At 36.9% G+C, this 17,384-nt stretch overlaps 1 protein-coding gene across 2 annotated transcripts in view; it reads left to right on the top strand.

Moving 5' to 3' along the window:
* SETX (senataxin) overlaps positions 1–17,384 on the top strand; it is a 78,879-nt gene that overhangs the window by 55,702 nt on the left and 5,793 nt on the right. Inside the window, exons 16-23 of one of the 2 annotated variants that reach the window (XM_008563619.1) lie at positions 2,749–2,850; positions 3,041–3,156; positions 4,478–4,549; positions 6,535–6,684; positions 7,692–7,799; positions 11,269–11,456; positions 12,041–12,133; positions 13,929–14,093. In XM_008563619.1, the coding sequence (XP_008561841.1) occupies positions 2,749–2,850; positions 3,041–3,156; positions 4,478–4,549; positions 6,535–6,684; positions 7,692–7,799; positions 11,269–11,456; positions 12,041–12,133; positions 13,929–14,093 (994 nt within the window). Of the gene's footprint in view, positions 1–2,748; positions 2,851–3,040; positions 3,157–3,257; positions 3,278–4,477; positions 4,550–6,534; positions 6,685–7,691; positions 7,800–11,268; positions 11,457–12,040; positions 12,134–13,928; positions 14,094–17,384 lie in introns of those variants that run through there. The other variant, XM_008563624.1, reaches the window with a different exon arrangement.

Here is a 17,384-nt window from a genome sequence, read left to right as displayed (position 1 = left end):
GCAACACCGAGGGTTGCGATCCCGTTGCCGGTCTCGGTCCGATCCGGGCGCGACACTGAGGGTTGCGATCCGTTGCCGGACACGAAAAAAGACAAAAAAAAAAAAAGAAAGCAGATGATGTCTTCCCGGGTGTCCTTTAAGGAAATACCTCAGACTCCTGTCCATTAAGTACGATGTTTGCTTCTGTGTTTTGTATATACCCTGTGTCAGGTTAAAGAGTTACTTTCTCATTAGAGTTTTTATCATGAATGGGTGTCGAAATTTATTTCATGTTGTTTTTTTTATAAACCTGTTGAAATGATAATGAGGTTTTTCTTTAATCTGTTAATATGGTAGATTACATTGTTTTTCTAAAACTATGTTTGATTCCTAGAATAAGGTTAGCTTGGTCTTGTATTATAATTTTTAACACACTGCTAGATTGCTAATGCTTTATTGAGGACTTTGAAATTAGTGTTCATAAATGAGGCCAGCTATAATTTTTCTTTGTCGTAATATTTTTGTCTAGTTTTAGTATTGAAGTTAAACAGACTTTACAAAAAGAGTTGAGCATTTTTTTGTTTATTCTTTGGAGTGTTTCATATAAGACAGATTGTTCACCGTAGGTTAATTGGATATTAGTGTTGTTTTATTTTGTATTTTTTGTCTGTTTTTGACAGAATGGGTAAGTTTATATCTACTGTTTAAATGTCTTTACAGGTCTATTCAAGTTTTCTAGTGATTTTATTTTATTATTGTTATTGGTTATGAGTATTCATGAGATACAGAGCTGATTGTCACCCCTCGTGCCCAAGATGTGAAGGCCAGATTCATACTGGCAGCATGCCCATTACCACAAATTGTGTTTGTACACCGTGTCCCCCACCCAATTATCCCCAACCTCCCTTCCCCTCCCGCTTTCCCTCCTACTCCACTTTGTATCCCAAGGTATGTTCTCTTCCTCTGCAAATCCAACACACCACTGTGGTCTTTCTTTCCTTTCTTCTTTCTTAGCTCCCACTTATGAGTGAGCACATGTGGTATTTATCCCTCTATGCTTTGCTTATTTCACTCAGCATAAGTTTCTTCGGGTTCATTCATGTTGTTGCAAATGGGAAAATTTCATTCTTTTTTATGGCAGAAAAGTTTTCTAGTTTTGAGGGAGTTGTGCTAATTCATATTTTTCAAGAAAAATTTCTCTTTCTACTTAGGTTTTCATATATGTTGGCATAAAGTTGTTCAGTGTATTCTCATTTTAAAAATCTCAACGGTATTTGTGGCTGGGACCCCTTGGTCATTCTCTGCATTATGTATTTATTCCCTAAATCCATGTGTAGCACAGACCTGTGGTTGGAAAGTCCCAGAAGAGAATTTATTTTTTCCCCAGCTGAGCCCAGGTCAAGATAGATACACTTCTTTTTCATTCTTCCCTCTCTTCTAGACCACTTTGCTTTCTGGTGGGCATTACAATCCAAGCCTCCATTATAGAAACTCTGTTATTTTTGAAATAGTAGTTTTGCCAATGTAGACATTAGTCAAACTCATATAATTAAAGATTTTAAATTTCCTGCATCTTACTGAATATAAATTATACCTCATTAATGTTGACTTAAAGAGCAAACGAACACCTTAGCGCCTAAACAGTGACCAACTCTTACCCCATACACTCCTCCCTTGGGGAAGCCACAGTAGCTCTGGGGCTTTCAAGTCTATTTTTCAGCGCTCTCTTTGTTTTCAGTCCCTAGAAATTTCTCTTCCATTCTTATAAGCTTACCTTGCAATGTAAAAGATGTCTGTTATGATTTATGGAGCATTTCTGGGTTATAGTGGGGTAGGTGTCCTGGTAATCTCATCCACCTTTCTGGTGGAAATATAAGTGAATTAAGTCATTTTGAAACCCTCAAGTAAATGTTGGCTAGAGAAATTGGTCTCAAATTTAGGAGAATGAGCTGAGCTAGGATCAAAAACTATGCTGTAGATAACTATATAAACAAGGCATTAATTCAGCATATATTTATTGTACTTACTATGTGCTAGCCACTGTTCTAGGCAGTGACCCAAAACAAAACTCTGTGCTTATGGGACTTAATGCTCAGTGGAAGGAGATAGACAGAAAGCAGATAAGTATGTGGTGTGTCAGATGGTATAAATGCTGATAAACTCTGCATGATTGCTATCATTTAACCCAGTGATGCAGTGTGAAAGTTTTAGATGAAATAATAACATGTGGTAACCTGAAATAAAAATGTGGTTGATAAACAGGCAGGTTAAATGATGTTTAGTTTTTGGAATTATTAAACCCCGCCATTTCCATTATTTTGTGTCTCTTAGATTCTGGAGTAGCAATGTGATGTAAGGCATAGTTTCAAAAACTTTATTCAGAGTATTCTTCAAGAAAGGATTTGATGGTCAAACAAGGTTCTATTTTGGAAATTCAAATACATTTTAATATGTAAAAGTCCTTGAAATATTCTGTGGTAAAGAAAATTGCTTTATTTTATTTAGTTTTCAAAAAACATGGGTATAATAGAATCTCAACTCTGCAATGTACAGCTTATGTGACCTTGCTAGCTTTTGTTAGATTAAAGAGATAAATACTTGCCTTATAAGGTTGTTATGAAGAATATCTGAAATGATGTAGAAGTTGTCTCAAGTGTAGTCCTGGTGACAGTTCCTATTAGCTGCCTTCTCTGATTGTTAATATATTTGCCTAGACAGGATTTACTGGCAGTATCTTTATTAATCTTTACATGTGATTTTTATCAACAGGGAACTGTGGAGATATAAATTTAGTACGACTGGGGCCAGAAAGATCTATTAATAATGAGGTCCTAAAATTCAGTTTGGACAGCCAAGTTAACCACAGAATGAGTAAGTAGTGAATACAGTGCATACTAATGTTTTCTCGATTTCTTTTTGTGTAGTAGATGATGACTTGGGCACTAAGGGTAGTTTGGAGACCCTAGAAACAATCTAGCCTTGGGAACTAGTTTTCCTTTTCATTGTGTTTGCATATGTATGTTAGAATTCGCATATAATTTTTTATTTTTATCTTTGTTAGAAAAAGATTTACCTTCTCATGTTCAGGAAATGTATAGAACAAAGGAGTTTCTAGATCACCAACTAGATGAGCTTTCCCGCCAGCGAGCTTTATGTCGAGGTGGACGGGAAATACAGGTATCTAAACATTTCTTAATTTTCTTTAAGTAATAACTCATAGGTACACAAACTAGTTGATGATATTTGATGCCATTCTTTTCCTGAGCAACCTTTATGTCGAGGTGGACGGGAAATACAGGTATCTAAACATTTCTTAATTTTCTTTAAGTAACAACTCATAGGTACACAAACTAGTTGATGATATTTGATGCCATTCTTTTCCTGAGCAATGGCATAATTCATGTATAAAAGTGTATACTAAAGGGGTATGCCATATATACATCAGGTTAGCAGACTTTTTTTGTTTGTTTTTTGGCAGCTGGCCAGTATGTGGATCCGAACCCTTGACCCTGGTGTTGTAACACCATGCTCTAACCAACTGAGCTAACGGGCCAGCCATAAACTTTTTTTGTAAAGGGTAAAGTAGTAAATATTTTAAGCTCTGCAGGTTATGTGGTCCCTGTTGCAGCTACTCAGCTCTGCTATTGTAGCATGAAAGCAGCCATAGATAATACTTGGACAAGCAGATGTAGCTGTGTTTCAATAAAACTTTATAAAAACAGGTGGTCTGTTGAATTTGGCCCATAGGCTGTACTGCCTTATGTTAAAGCTCTGCTGAATTATGAGGTATCTTTCAATTGCACCTTCAAAAAGCCAGTTGAAATTAGGTTAAACAAAAAGGGAATTTACTGGCTCATATACCTGGGAAATCCGGGAGTGGATTAGTTTCAGCATTGCTGATCCAGAGACTCAAATGATATCATTTCTTCACCCTGTATTTGTTTTTCTCTGTGTGTCAGCCATTGTCTTCAGGAGAGGGTGAGAAACAGCATGTTTGGGCTCCGTCATCCCGGCTTACAAACCCCATAGGGAGAGAAGTTTTATTTCCTAGCATCCATGCATCAGTTTCATTGAGGGAGGGACTCTGATTAGTCCCTGGGTGGGCAGGTCTAATCTCTGTATTTAAAGGAATGGGTGCCATGATTTGGCCAGGCCTGTATTACATGCCATCACTGTGGCCAGAGGAATGGTTGGGGTGTGATTGACAACCTCATTTGAACCACCTAGAAATTAGTGGAGGAATGATGCTCCAAGGGTTGGGATGCTAAGCACATAACATACATATAATGCCCTGGACATAACTGAATCTTACACAGCAATGCAGAAAGTGCGTCAGAACTTTACTGACTTTACTGGTAGAGATAATAAGCTGGGTTATCAAGTTTTTCATTGGTAAAAAAAAAAAAAAAATAGTCTTACTCTTCTGAAATGCGAGGCATTGGAAAGTATTTTTAAACACTTAGTTTAGTTTTAATGATAGCATTCTAATTTTTTCCAGAGGCGGGAATTAGATGATAAAATTGCCAAAGTTTCAAAAGAAAGGCAAGAACTTGCTTCTAGAGTTAAAGAGGTAAGTAGTTAACCTGTAGCATTTCCTTGATTTTTATTTTCTTTATTCAAGTTAATTATGAAATAGTTCGGACTTCAGAAAACCTATGGGCTTTTCTCAATTACATTTTTAAAAATGTTTATTATGAAAAATTGCAAACATCTATGAAAAAATGGTGTTATTACAGTTGACCCTTGAACAGTGCAGGGGTTAGGGGCACACTAACCACCCTCACAGTTGAGAGTTTGAGTGTAGCTTTTGACTCCCCAAAACTTAAATACTACTTAATAATATACTATTAGGTAGGTTACTTAATTGTTTGGGCAAATATGCCATATCTAACCAGAAAATTCCCACTATATTTATTGAAAAATATCCATGTATAGGAGGACCTGTGCAGTTCAAACCCGTGTTCCTCAAGGCTCAACTGTACATTTACATTTACATTATTTTCTTTAACTTAAGAATGAACATCTGAGATTTCTAAGAAAGAGGTGATTATAAATTATCTTTTTCCTATTTTAGATCTGGGTGTATATTTAATATTCTTCTTATAAAGTGTTCTATTTCTTCTCCCCATCCACTGCAACAACAATTATGGTAATTATCAGATGAATAGTGAATGAAAATAGTTTGTAGTGTTTTCCCTATTAAAAAGAAAATCACGTTTGTGAGCTTTAGGAAGAGGGTGGCAACTGTGAGCCCTCCAGCACACCAGTCTCATAGAAAATTCAGCATGTTTTTTTGCAATTCTTGGCTTAAAGCACAAACTTTGTATTTGTCTTTGATTGTAAGAATCCTGTAACATGGATAGCTTTTCTCCAGTATTCTTTGGATGTAAAAACATCCGATAAGATTTAAATTAATTGAAGTGAGGCTGAGCCAGAGGTATGTCCTGATCATCAGAATGTAGCTCTATTCAGACCAAGGGTGGGGGCTGGACAATTTGTGATGTTAGTATTTTTGAGCTTTTTTTGAATGTGTTATTAGCCTTCTCTATGTAGCTAAATAAATACACTTGGGAATTAAATGCATATTTCCATTAGCAGTTTATTTATTTAAACTAAAAATTATATTAAATTAATCTTCCCAAATTTAAGGATGAATCCATGTTCATGGGTGTTGTGTTTTTTGCTGCCTATCACGTGTTCTGTGGACCATTGAATTAATCGTGCTTGGCAGTTTTGCTCACTAGATGGCTTAGAGGAGAGGTATTTCACAGTGCTTTGGCCTGTGAGCACTAGAAGACCACAATTGCCCTTTTCATGAAACTCACATTCATGTCTTCAAGCCCATGGTTGAATACATCATGTATGCAGACATGAATCACTATGACTTCTCAGTAACAGAAATAAGCAAACCAGAATCTCTGATAAAAACAACAGTTTATTACTTTGAGCACTAAATGGTATGCGTTGTGAGATGTCATTCATGTTTTCTGGCTCCATCATAGTAGATTGTGTTATAGAAGTATACCAATGTTGTTTTTCTTACTGTGGAAATAGAATGCTCATCAAGTTCACAGGCATTTATGTTGGTACTAGCCTTTATAAAAGAGAGAACAGCATTATGTACTTAAAAACTAACAGAAAAATGTATGTTCAAGCTTAGATCTAACCCTGGTTTTACTCAGATAATTGCTTCACAACTCATAAGAGTTCGTTAATCTCTATTTATTCCTATATACATCTGGCTACAAGAAGTATTGTAATCTACTTCGACTATTTCAAATCCTGAAAAAAAAAAAATTTTTTTTTTTTTTTTGTATTTTTTTAAACGTGCTTAAATCTTTTTCTAAGCTTAGACTGCAAAGCACAGTATTCTTTCTGGTGGTTTCTGATTATCTTGTATATTTCTGCTGCTTTCTAGATTTGAGGTTTCCCTCTAACTTCTATTAAATATATTTCTGTCTCATAATAAATGGTAGGTGTTTTATAGTAGAAATAGACCTATCATAGTCAAGGATTTATGGACAACTATTAATTAACCTTTATTTGTTCTCTTAGGTTCAAGGACGCCCACAGAAAACACAGAGTATCATTATCTTAGAGTCCCATATCATCTGCTGCACATTGAGCACAAGTGGTGGTTTACTGCTTGAGTCTGCTTTTCGTGGGCAAGGGGGTGTCCCCTTCAGTTGTGTTATTGTTGATGAGGTCAGTGATCAGTCAGCCATACACCTTTGACTAGTATTGTGACGAGTAAGTCTTAGATGCATTGTGGTTGCTGAGATGTTGATAAAATGGTTTTTCTGCATCTGATTTTTACCTGCCACTATATGTGTATTCCCTATGTTGAAATATGCTGCTAAGGACAGATTATAGTTAAAATTGCTTTTCCACTATTGGGATTACAGTCTTCAGGATGCCTGGTTGTTTATAACAAAATCCCTGCTGAGTGACTGTCTAGTTCCTGCTTGGAATATCTCTAGTTACCTTTTGAAGCAGTTTTAATGTAACTTTGGTCAGCTTTGAGCTATAATATTTTCAATGAACATCTTTTGTCCTTAGTTCATTCATTGAGGAAACATTTTTGGGGTACCTACTGTTTGCCAGAATATAGAGTCAGAAGGCAAAAAAGATGTAGCATGAGATACAGAGAATCAGTCATCCACCATTCACCAGAATGAAAGAACAGAGAGGGTGGAAGTGTTGAAATAATTGAGGGAAATGTCATTGAATTGAAGAGAAACTTGAGTCTTGTGACTGAAGAAGCCTACTGAGGAACCAGGAGGAAAGATGAGGGACACACACACCCCTAATGTGATTTCTGAACTTCAGAAATAAAGTTCTAAAAGAACTTTAGAGGAGAAAAAAGCTCTCTCAGGTTTGTGCCAGGCGGGAACAAAGAAAAAAACCCTGGAATGTACATAGCCTTCTCATATGGAGCTGGTTCTCTAGTGGTAGGGGCACCCGCAGTGGCTGACTTCAAAATACATTTGATTTTTAATTTTTTTAGTTTTGTTTAGAGGGTTTGTTTTCTTATTGTTCGTTTGGTTTTCTGATCAAAGAAAATCATTTTTGATATTTGGTGCAGAAGGAGAAGTGTGGCACTTTTCTGAATGGTTAGAACTGTAACGAATTAGACAAACTGTATATGTATACAGTAATAACAAAGATATTTAAGACGATTTCTTCCTTCTATACTTTTTTTTTTAACCAAGGCTGGGCAGTCTTGTGAAGTTGAGACTCTTACTCCGCTCATCCATCGCTGCAACAAGCTTATCCTAGTAGGAGATCCTAAACAGCTCCCTCCCACAGTCATTTCTATGGTACGTTTTTTAATGTTCAACTTGCTTTAAAGTAGAAGAAGCTTTTTGTTGTTTTGGGGGAGAGAGGGAGGGCGTCTTTCTTAAATTGGTATCTCTTATTTGGTGGGAAAAGTAGGGAATGACTGAGAAAAGAGAAACACTGTGTGAGTGTTAATAAGTGAAAACTTCTGAAAATTTTCTTTTGTTCATAGTTGTGCTTCTGTGTGCATGTGGCAGGGGCAGCATAGGTGATGGAGACCAGAAGCTTAGATGGCTGTTATTCCATGAGTGCCAGGTTTTCCCTGTTGGGAAAAGTGGTGTGCAGATATTTTAAGGGTGTATCTGGTTTGTTATAACACAAGCACCAAAACAATAATAAAAGAAAAACTTTAAAAGCAAGGAAAAGAATCCCAGCCTCCTGATTTACATTTAAATATGTGCAAATATGTGGAAAACATTATAGAGAGAGATTATTTTTGGAGTACATTTCCAGTTTTAGAATTATTTTTTTTTAATTGAATCATAATGATACATATTTTGGGGGTTCAATGTTGACATATGTTGATCAAATCAATATTCCTAGTATATATATTGTTACATATTGTACTTATTCCTTATGCCCCTTGTTCAATCTCTCCCTATCCTGCTCTCCCTCTCGCCTCCCACCACTGATAACCCTAGATTTTTTCTCTCCCTCTGAAACAGTACTGGTTACTGTGTTGATTTGTTGCCTAGATGATCTATCCAATGCTGAGATGTGTGTTCAGGTCCCCCAGTATTATCATAGAGTAGATCCAGTTTTAGAATTTTGTATTCTGTAGTATAACAAAACATCTGTGCCCTTCACATCATCTCAAAGTGAAGGTGACAGGAAAAGAAAAGGGATTAGTTGTGAACTCTGTCTGTGGGGAAAATAAACACCTAGATTGTGGTCTGCTGTACTTTTTTTTTTAGTCTCAGAAATGCATATCAGAATTGGGATTCAGTAGATGTTTGGGGTAATCTGAATAGGCCTTAACCATGGTTTTGAAATGTAATAAAATTTATATTTTTTTTACTAATACATAGATTATTTATGGAGTAGTGGCCTCATAAACAATCGCAGAGAACAGATTAATTTCACAGTATTTCTGTTTAATTTCAGAGTGAATGCATGTGGTTCTTTTTGTTGTTGTTCGTTTTGACTTTGGAATTACTCAGAATGATGGTGAAGTTCTTTGTGTGACATGTGGGCACAGGTGTGTGGGCACGCTAGGGTGTGGCCCAGAAGTATGCCCGTTGCTGAGGGGACACCTGTATCTATGGGGGAAAATCTGCTGTGGTGACTTTGTTCCTAAGGATAATAATAATGCAGCTGATTTAACTGCTGGAACGGCCTCAGCATGTAGTGAAAAGGGATTATTAGTGAGCCTCAGCTTTACTGCCTACTTTAATGATTGATAAAAACAACAAAATGAGCAAAGTCAATCCATGTGGGCTTTTTTTTTTTTTTTTCCTTTTTGTCTTTTTTTACTGGCCGGTAACGGGATCGCAACCCTCGGTGTCGCGCCCGCGCCACGCTCAGCCAGCGAGCGGGAACCGGTCACCACATGGGATCCGAACCCTCAGCGGGAGCACCGCCGCGCTCCCAAGTGGCGCACTCTCCAGTGCGCCACTGGGCCGGCCCCATGTGGGCTTTTTTTATCATTACTGTACAAATGTGTAAAACAGGCCTATTGAGGAAAATAGTTACAGAGTTCATTTCCACATCATGCTTTTCTAACCACTTATTTGTAGGAGAATAACTCTGAACAGTTTAGTGTGACTATTTTACAGATTTTGCTGGGCATTTGTGTATGCATTTATTATTTTTTTTTCCAGTATTTATTGAGTGCCAACATATTTCAGACACTATTTTAGGTGTTCGGGTTATGACAGCAAAGAAAACAGACAAAATTTTTGCCCTCATAATGCTTACATTCTAGGGAATAACAGACAGTAAGTAAGTTATTAAAAATATGGTGTATGGGGGGAGAGGGAGGAGGGAGGGAGGTTTCGGTGATGGGACACAATAACTAACTACATTGTATATTGACAAAATAAAAATAAAAAAAAATATGGTGTATAATGGTTATAAGGTTTGTATACGTGTATATGTTTTTTGGGGGGGGGGTTTTGTCCTTTTTGAGACTGGTCGCACTGCGCTCAGCCAGTGAGCACTGTGAGTGCCCCGGTCATCCCTATGTAGGATCTGAACCCGCAGCAGGAGCGCTACTGCGCTCCCAGCGCCGCACTCTCCTGAGTGTGCCACGGGCTCGGCCCTACGTGTATATGTTTGTGTATATGTGTAGAGTCTGGTTTTGTTTAAAATCGGTGGAATCATTCTGTGCAGATTGTTCAGTGAATAATAGATCAGGGACATCTTTCCGTGTCAGAATATATAAATCTATGTCATTTTGTAGTATGGGCTCAGTATTTTTCTGGAAGTAGATTTGTTATCCTGTAGCAGTCCTTTTTCCTCAAAGAGAGGATTCAAAATTAGGTTTTGGCCTAACTGGAATAAACTTTTGGGGATGTAGATGAAATTATCAAGTGTCTATTAAAATTATTATTTTATAGTTATGCAAACCTATTAAAATGACATGTATAAATACATTAAGAAGTTAATGCCTTTTTTCCACTTTCATAGTTTGTGCAATAGGTTTGTTCACACTTTGCACACACATCTTTGATGCTAGTGTCTCCAGCATCACTCATGAAGATTCCATCATTTAGCACAGTTTTCAGAGCACAATTTTACTTCTAGATTATTTAAGATATAATACTTCTTGAATCTTTGTATGATGTTGTCATTGAAAAGTATATCTCAAGACACAACTGATAACATTAAAACAGTTTTCTTCCCTTGTCATTTAGGTCTTTGTTTTTCAGATTGTAGGTTATAACCCCTTTATTTAGTTTGTGAGATCAATTTAGTTAAGTCTGTAGTTTGTCTTCTCCATTGGAATATAAGGTCTTTGAGACTTGATCTTAATCATCTTAGCAGTCGTAGCACTCCAAATTGTGGTTGCTCAGTACATATAGGATGGATAGAAGAAGACACTTTTTCTCAAAAGGCTTGTTTATAGTGGCATTTAGTATTTCTGGGACATTCCCCAGAAATAATTGTTAAAGTCTGTTACATTTCTTCTTTCCTTCCTTTATTATTGATTTGAGGTGACCTCTCTTAGCATCAAAATAGCATCAGTTGTGGTCATTCACAAGATAACCTATCTTTTGTAAGCAGTATTTTGATTCTAAATAAAGAGAAAATACCTTAACTTACATTCAGGATACATGGCTTTTGAGGATCAGGGCCAGAAACATCTCCTTTTTCTGAATCTATGGTTTTAAGAATCTTATGCCACCTAAACCATGCCATGTACATATTACAGCTCAGTAACTTTTATAAATAGTGGGAAAAATATAAATAAATTCTTGTAAATTATTGCTTTATTTTATTTCTCCCAAGAAGGCTCAGGAACATGGCTATGACCAGTCGATGATGGCTCGCTTCTACAAACTGCTGGAAGAGAATGTAGAACAAAACATGATTGGCAGACTGCCTGTTATACAGCTTACTGTTCAGTACAGGATGCATCCAGACATATGTCTCTTCCCTTCTAATTATGTTTATAACAGAAGCTTGAAAACAAATAGGTGGGTTCCCTTCATTGCTTGTGAGCTTATTTTATTTGTAGGTTTAGCTACTTAGGAACACTAGCCATTTTACTTGTATTCTTAGGACTTGCCATAAACAGCAGGTATCATGAAGGTTTAATAATTTTCTGTAATTATGGAAGTCATCATATAGATTACAGAAAATGCAGATGAAAAAGGAAGTAAAGAATTGCACATATTTATACTACCCAGAAATAATCATTGGTAACATTTTGGTTTATCTACTTCTAGTCCATTATTTTTGTACTTTTTTTCTTTTTAAAATTTTTGGGAAAAAAATTGGACCATATCCTACATAGTGTTCTGTGACTTGCTTTTTTCACTTACCATATTATGAGTAACTTTCCAATCATAATTGTTATATTTTAATTACATGGATCATTTTGCTTAGCACTAGAATAGAAAGTCTGTTTTGTATGTTTCACTTATATACGGGTATAAAAGAAAGCCCCTCTTATTCCCTTACTTTCCCCAGCCCTCTCCTCCACACAGAAAAACTGATAGTAATAAAATATTTTCTTTTAACTTGGCTTATATTCTGAATGGTGGCTGCTTTTTTATAGGCTGACTGAAACCAACCGATGTTCATCAGACTGGCCATTTCAGCCTTACCTTGTGTTTGATGTTGGAGATGGTTCAGAAAGACGGGAAAATGAGTATGTTCTCTTCCTTCAGTCCCCGTCGATGCTCCCAAAATTGTCATATTATTTTTGTTCATATTTATACTAAAAATATTTTCCATATATCTCTCTCTGCCTAGTGCCAGGGCATAGTCATTTTCACTTAGCCAGGTTGATAACTTGTCCTTTTTGTTGTATAATGGGGATAATATTACCTAACATGTGGTAAGTAAGCAGTTGAGTAGATATGTGCTGAGATCACATCAGTGAGTAAAACAGATGTGGCCCTATTGCAAGATTATTAGGGCTAATGGGGAGGTAACATGAACTAGGTAATCACCTAGGTAGGTAATTATTCCAGTTGGGTTAAGTGCTATGAAGGAAACATATAGATTCAATTGAATTAAGGTGTAAAGGGGAATAAGGAAGTAGAGACAGAGGTTGGACAATACTTTGTTTTTTTTTTTTGGGGGGGGGGTATGGTACAGGGATTGAACCCTGGACCTTGGTGTTATTAGCACCATGCTCTAACCAACTGAGCTAACTGGCCAGCCCCTGGACAATACTTTAAGGATTCCCAGTTGTGAATAAGGGAGCATGTTCAGGAAGTCTGTAAATGACAGCAAAAGGAGTGGTGGTGTTGCTAAATAGTAAAAATGTCAGAGAAGCCAGGTGTTCTTGTAAGAGAGTACAGGAGTAATAGTCTGGAGGCAGCATTGTTAGCACAGGTACAAACGCTCCTTCTCTATCATGAAGTATGAGGAAATATAAATTCCACTTCCATATCATGAGAGGGCTGCTGAGCAGGTGGTGTCCTCAAGTGAGAATCAGGTATTAATTGAGATAAAGAGGTGGAGAGAGGGAACATTCTTTGAAGTCGTTAAAAATTCAGAGGAGGACTCAGCCATGGGATCACAGTGCCCAACGGATTGCAATGTAAAGGATTTAGTGGGGCCTGTGCAGTAAAGCAGAGGATTGAGAGTTGAGACCCCAGAGCATTATGGGGATAGAAGGTCACAAGAGGAGTGTTGACCAAGGAGGCTGAACCTGAGAGAAGACCAAAGACAATGAAGATTTCAGAGATGGAAGAGATAGCTACCTGACTGGGTTATGTATATAAGAAGTCTTGAAGTTAGGATAGTGGCTGTTGGAGGCTCCTAAAGCAAGATGCATTAGGTAGCCTCAGGAATAAAGGCACACCCCCTGGTGTTGGTATGTGTTGGAACTGGTATGGTAATGAGGTGACACATGTAGTTTGTGGGGTGGGTAGGGAGTGCAGGATATGAGGCCAGTGAGGAGGCCAATGAGGACACAAGCCAGCTGCAGGGCCCCATGCTCAGTTCTGAGAGCCACGTCATTCACATGTAGTCTGTGGATGGCATTTCTTCAGTCATGTGGTGCATGGTCTGTATGGCCAGTGGTGGGAGTTAAGAAAGATAATACATCTAAAGCACTTTCTCAGTGTTTGAAAGATAGTAACCCCTTGATTAGTGTTAGCTATTTATTATTCACATCTTCATTGTTATAAATACTGTTCTTACTCTTGAGCTATTCTTGTTTTCACAAATGAAGAAATTGGCACCTAAACTTCAGTTGACTCCAGACTCTTTTCTCTCTGCAACTTCACATTTCACTGGGCAATTATTTCTATGTATTTGTAATACAGCATTAATAGTCACTATAACAGCTCTTTGAGTCATTGCTGGCTGAATAAAAGATGAGGACTGTCTGCCTGCCCTTTGCTGTAATGGGAAACAAACTAAGAAAGTTAGCAATATGACTGCTCTTAGTTTTGATATGTTGTGTTTTCTTTTTCTATCTTATTACTTAGCTCATATGTAAATGTTCAAGAAATAAAACTGGTGATGGAAATAATTAAGCTTATTAAAGACAAAAGAAGAGAAGTTAGTTTCCGAAACATTGGCATAATAACCCATTACAAGGCTCAGAAGACGTTGATTCAGAAGGATTTGGACAAAGAGTTTGATAGAAAAGGGTGAGGTACTTTTACAGATATTTCTAATTTTTCTGTTGAATTAGAAAGAAGAGAGGGGATAAAGGAAAAGAAGAAAGGGAAACTTTCGGCAGTGGTCTTAGACCATTTAAAGTGATTATAGTAGCACAGGGAGACTGGGATGCTGGCTTTCATAGACTTGTGCTGTGTAAGTACTGGGTAGGTTTGTGGCCTCTATGGACAGGCAGTTGAAATGTCAACATTGTACCTGACAATGGGATTGACTGAGAAACTTTTCAGGTCTTTTCCCTTTAGTTCCACCAGTTGTTAATCTGAATTCTAATTCTTGCAAGAATAGTGAAACATTTCATTTTGAATAAATTATTTAACCCTTTTGTTGCCTTTGTGTACAGTGAAGATCATGTTTGTCTCCTTACCTCAGCAGTAAAATTAAAGATTAAATATTGGAAATCTGTTAACCTCAATAGTTTCTTAACCTAGAAACACACAGACTATCAAAATTGACTAGAAAAAAGGAAATCTGAGCAGACCTACATGACAAGTGAAAACATACATTTAGTAATCAGACACCTCCCAATGATGAAAAGCTCAGGACCAGGCTTCACTGGTGAATTCTACCAAATATTAAATCAGGAATTAACACTAGTCCTTCTCAAACTTCCAAAAAATACAGAACACTTTCTAACTCATTTTATGAGGTAGGTATTACCCTGATGTCAAAGCCAGAGAAAGACATCATAAAAAAAGAAAACTACAGACTGATATCCTTTATAAATATAGATACAAAAATACTCAGCAAAATAGTGGTAAACTTAATTCAGCAGCATATTAAAAGCATTAGACATCACGACCAAGTGGGATTTATCCCAGGAATGTAAAGTTGGTTCAACATATGAGAATCAAATCAATGTGACGCATCATATTAATAGAACAAAGTGGGGGGGGGGAACCCACATAATCATCTCAGTAGATACAGAAAAAAGTTTGATAAAATTTGACACCCTTCCATGATAAAAACAATAAACTAGAAATACAAAGGAACTTTCTTAACCCCTTAAGAGACATCTTTCAGAGAGAACTTTCAGAGACATCTCTGAAAAACTCAGAGCTAATGTTATACTTAATGGAGGTACAATTGGAAGCCTTTCTCCTAAGATCAGAAAGAATGTTTGCTCTTGCTACTTCTATTCATCATTGTACTAGAGGCTGTAGCCAGAGCAGTTAAGCAAAAAAAAATAAATTTAAAAAACAAATCCTTTTTTTAAAAAAAATTCAATTGTAAATCGGGAATTTTATTTTTTTAAAAGTTTAATAACAGCCATTAATGAGATCTTGAATTTGTCCATTGGGGATTTAAACTTCAATGAATTTTCAAAAATCAAGAAATTCTCCCAAAGGTAAATATCAGCCCTTTTTTCTAAATTTTCAGGATAGATCATTCCTTTGTTTCAGGATTTAAACCATTAAACTTACCCTACTCCAAACTGGATCCAAGTCAACTTGAGTAATAAAGAAGTAAGATTCTTAACTGACATGTGGTCTCCTTTTTCTTTTTCAAAGCCCACCAATTCAGGAGTTTTGTTTGTTTTGTTGGATATGAGATTTTTCTGGGCAAGAATTGAAGAGTAGGAGGCACAGTGAAACAGTCGAGAAAATGCAGGTTTTATCAAAGAAGCCCATCACACTGTACATCAGGCCAGTGCAATGGCTCTTCAAATAAATTGCTTGAAAATAGAAACAAGTGACCTAACCTGTAACACAAGCAAAATATAAATACAGTCATGCGCTGTGTAACGATGTTACAGCCAGTGATGGTGGTTGGAGCTTACAGCCTGAGTGTATAGTAGGCTATGCCATCTAGGTTTGTGTAAGTACATTCCATGATATTTGCGCAATGACAAATTGCCTAACAATGCATTTCTCAGAACGTATCCCTTGTTAAGTGATGCATGAGTGTATATGTGCTTATGTAAATGTTGCCTCCTGACTTCCTTTATTTTCACGTGCTTCACTTGAAGTAATATGTGGGATTTCACAGCTTCTCTTAGAGACGGGAACTGAATGTTAAGTTGTTCAGTCATGAGGACTGGGTGGCCCATTGCCTTTGTTATAAAATCAATTAGCCATAAAATGTATCCTTATTGGAAAGGGGGAAGTAAAACTCTGTCTTTTTATAGATGGCATGATCTTATTTATAACATCCCTAACAAATCCACACAAAAACTATTAGAGCTAATAAATGAGTTCAAGAAAGTTGCAGGATACAAGGTCAATATACATAAATCTGTTGTATTTCTTTCTTTTTTTTTTTTTTTTTCTTGTCCGGCAACGGATCGCAACCCTCAGTGTCACGCCCGTACCGGACCGGACCGGCAACGGGATCGCAACCCTCAGTGTTGCGCCCACACCTCGCTCAGCCAGTGAGCGGGAACCGGTCTGTATGTGGGATCCGAACCCTCAGCGGGAGCGCCGCCGCACTCCCAAGCGGCGCACTGCAGCAGTGCGCCACCGGGCCGGCCCAAATCTGTTGTATTTCTATACGCTAGCAACAGTCAGTCTGAGAAGGAAATTAAAACAATTCCATTTACAATAGCATCAAAAAGAATAAAATACTTAGGAATAAGTATAACCAAAGATGTATAAGACTTGTACACTGGAACTACAAAACATTGTGGAAAGAAATAAAACATGCCTAAATAAGTGGAAAGATATCTTGTGTACATGGATTGGAAGACATAATATTGTTAAGATGTCAGTACTTACCAAACGGATACACAGATTCAATGAAATCTCTATCAAAATTCCAATTGCCATTTTTTACAGGAATGGTCAAGCTGATAAAACTGTGGAATTTATAAGGAAACATAGGTGTAAATCTGCGTGGTCTCAAATTAGGCAACAGTTTCTTAACTGTAACACCAAAGTGCAAGTAACCTAAGAAAAAATAGGTTACGTTGAAGTCCATTTACATTGGACTTCATAAAAATTAGAAATGTTTGTATCGAAGAAGACTATCAAAAGAGTGAAAAGACAACCCATAGAATGGGTGAAAATACCACATATCTGATGACAGTATCGTATCCAGAATATGTAAAGAACTGTTACAACTCAATGATAAAAAGATAACTCAGTTTTTAAAAGGGGTAAAGAATTTGAATAAACTTCTCAAAAGAAGATATACAAATGGTCAGTAAGTACATGAAAAATATTCAAGATCATTTGTCATTATGGAAATGCAAATCAAAACCATGACGTACCACTTTACACCACCAAGGTGGCTGTACTTTAAAAAAAAAAAAAAAAAAAAAAAAA

The sequence above is a fragment of the Galeopterus variegatus genome, unplaced genomic scaffold (assembly GCF_000696425.1).
Source record: "Galeopterus variegatus unplaced genomic scaffold, G_variegatus-3.0.2 Scaffold176, whole genome shotgun sequence".
NCBI lineage: Eukaryota > Metazoa > Chordata > Mammalia > Dermoptera > Cynocephalidae > Galeopterus > Galeopterus variegatus.
Note: the sequence above shows the minus strand (reverse complement) of the source record. Positions and strands in the feature narration are given on the sequence as shown.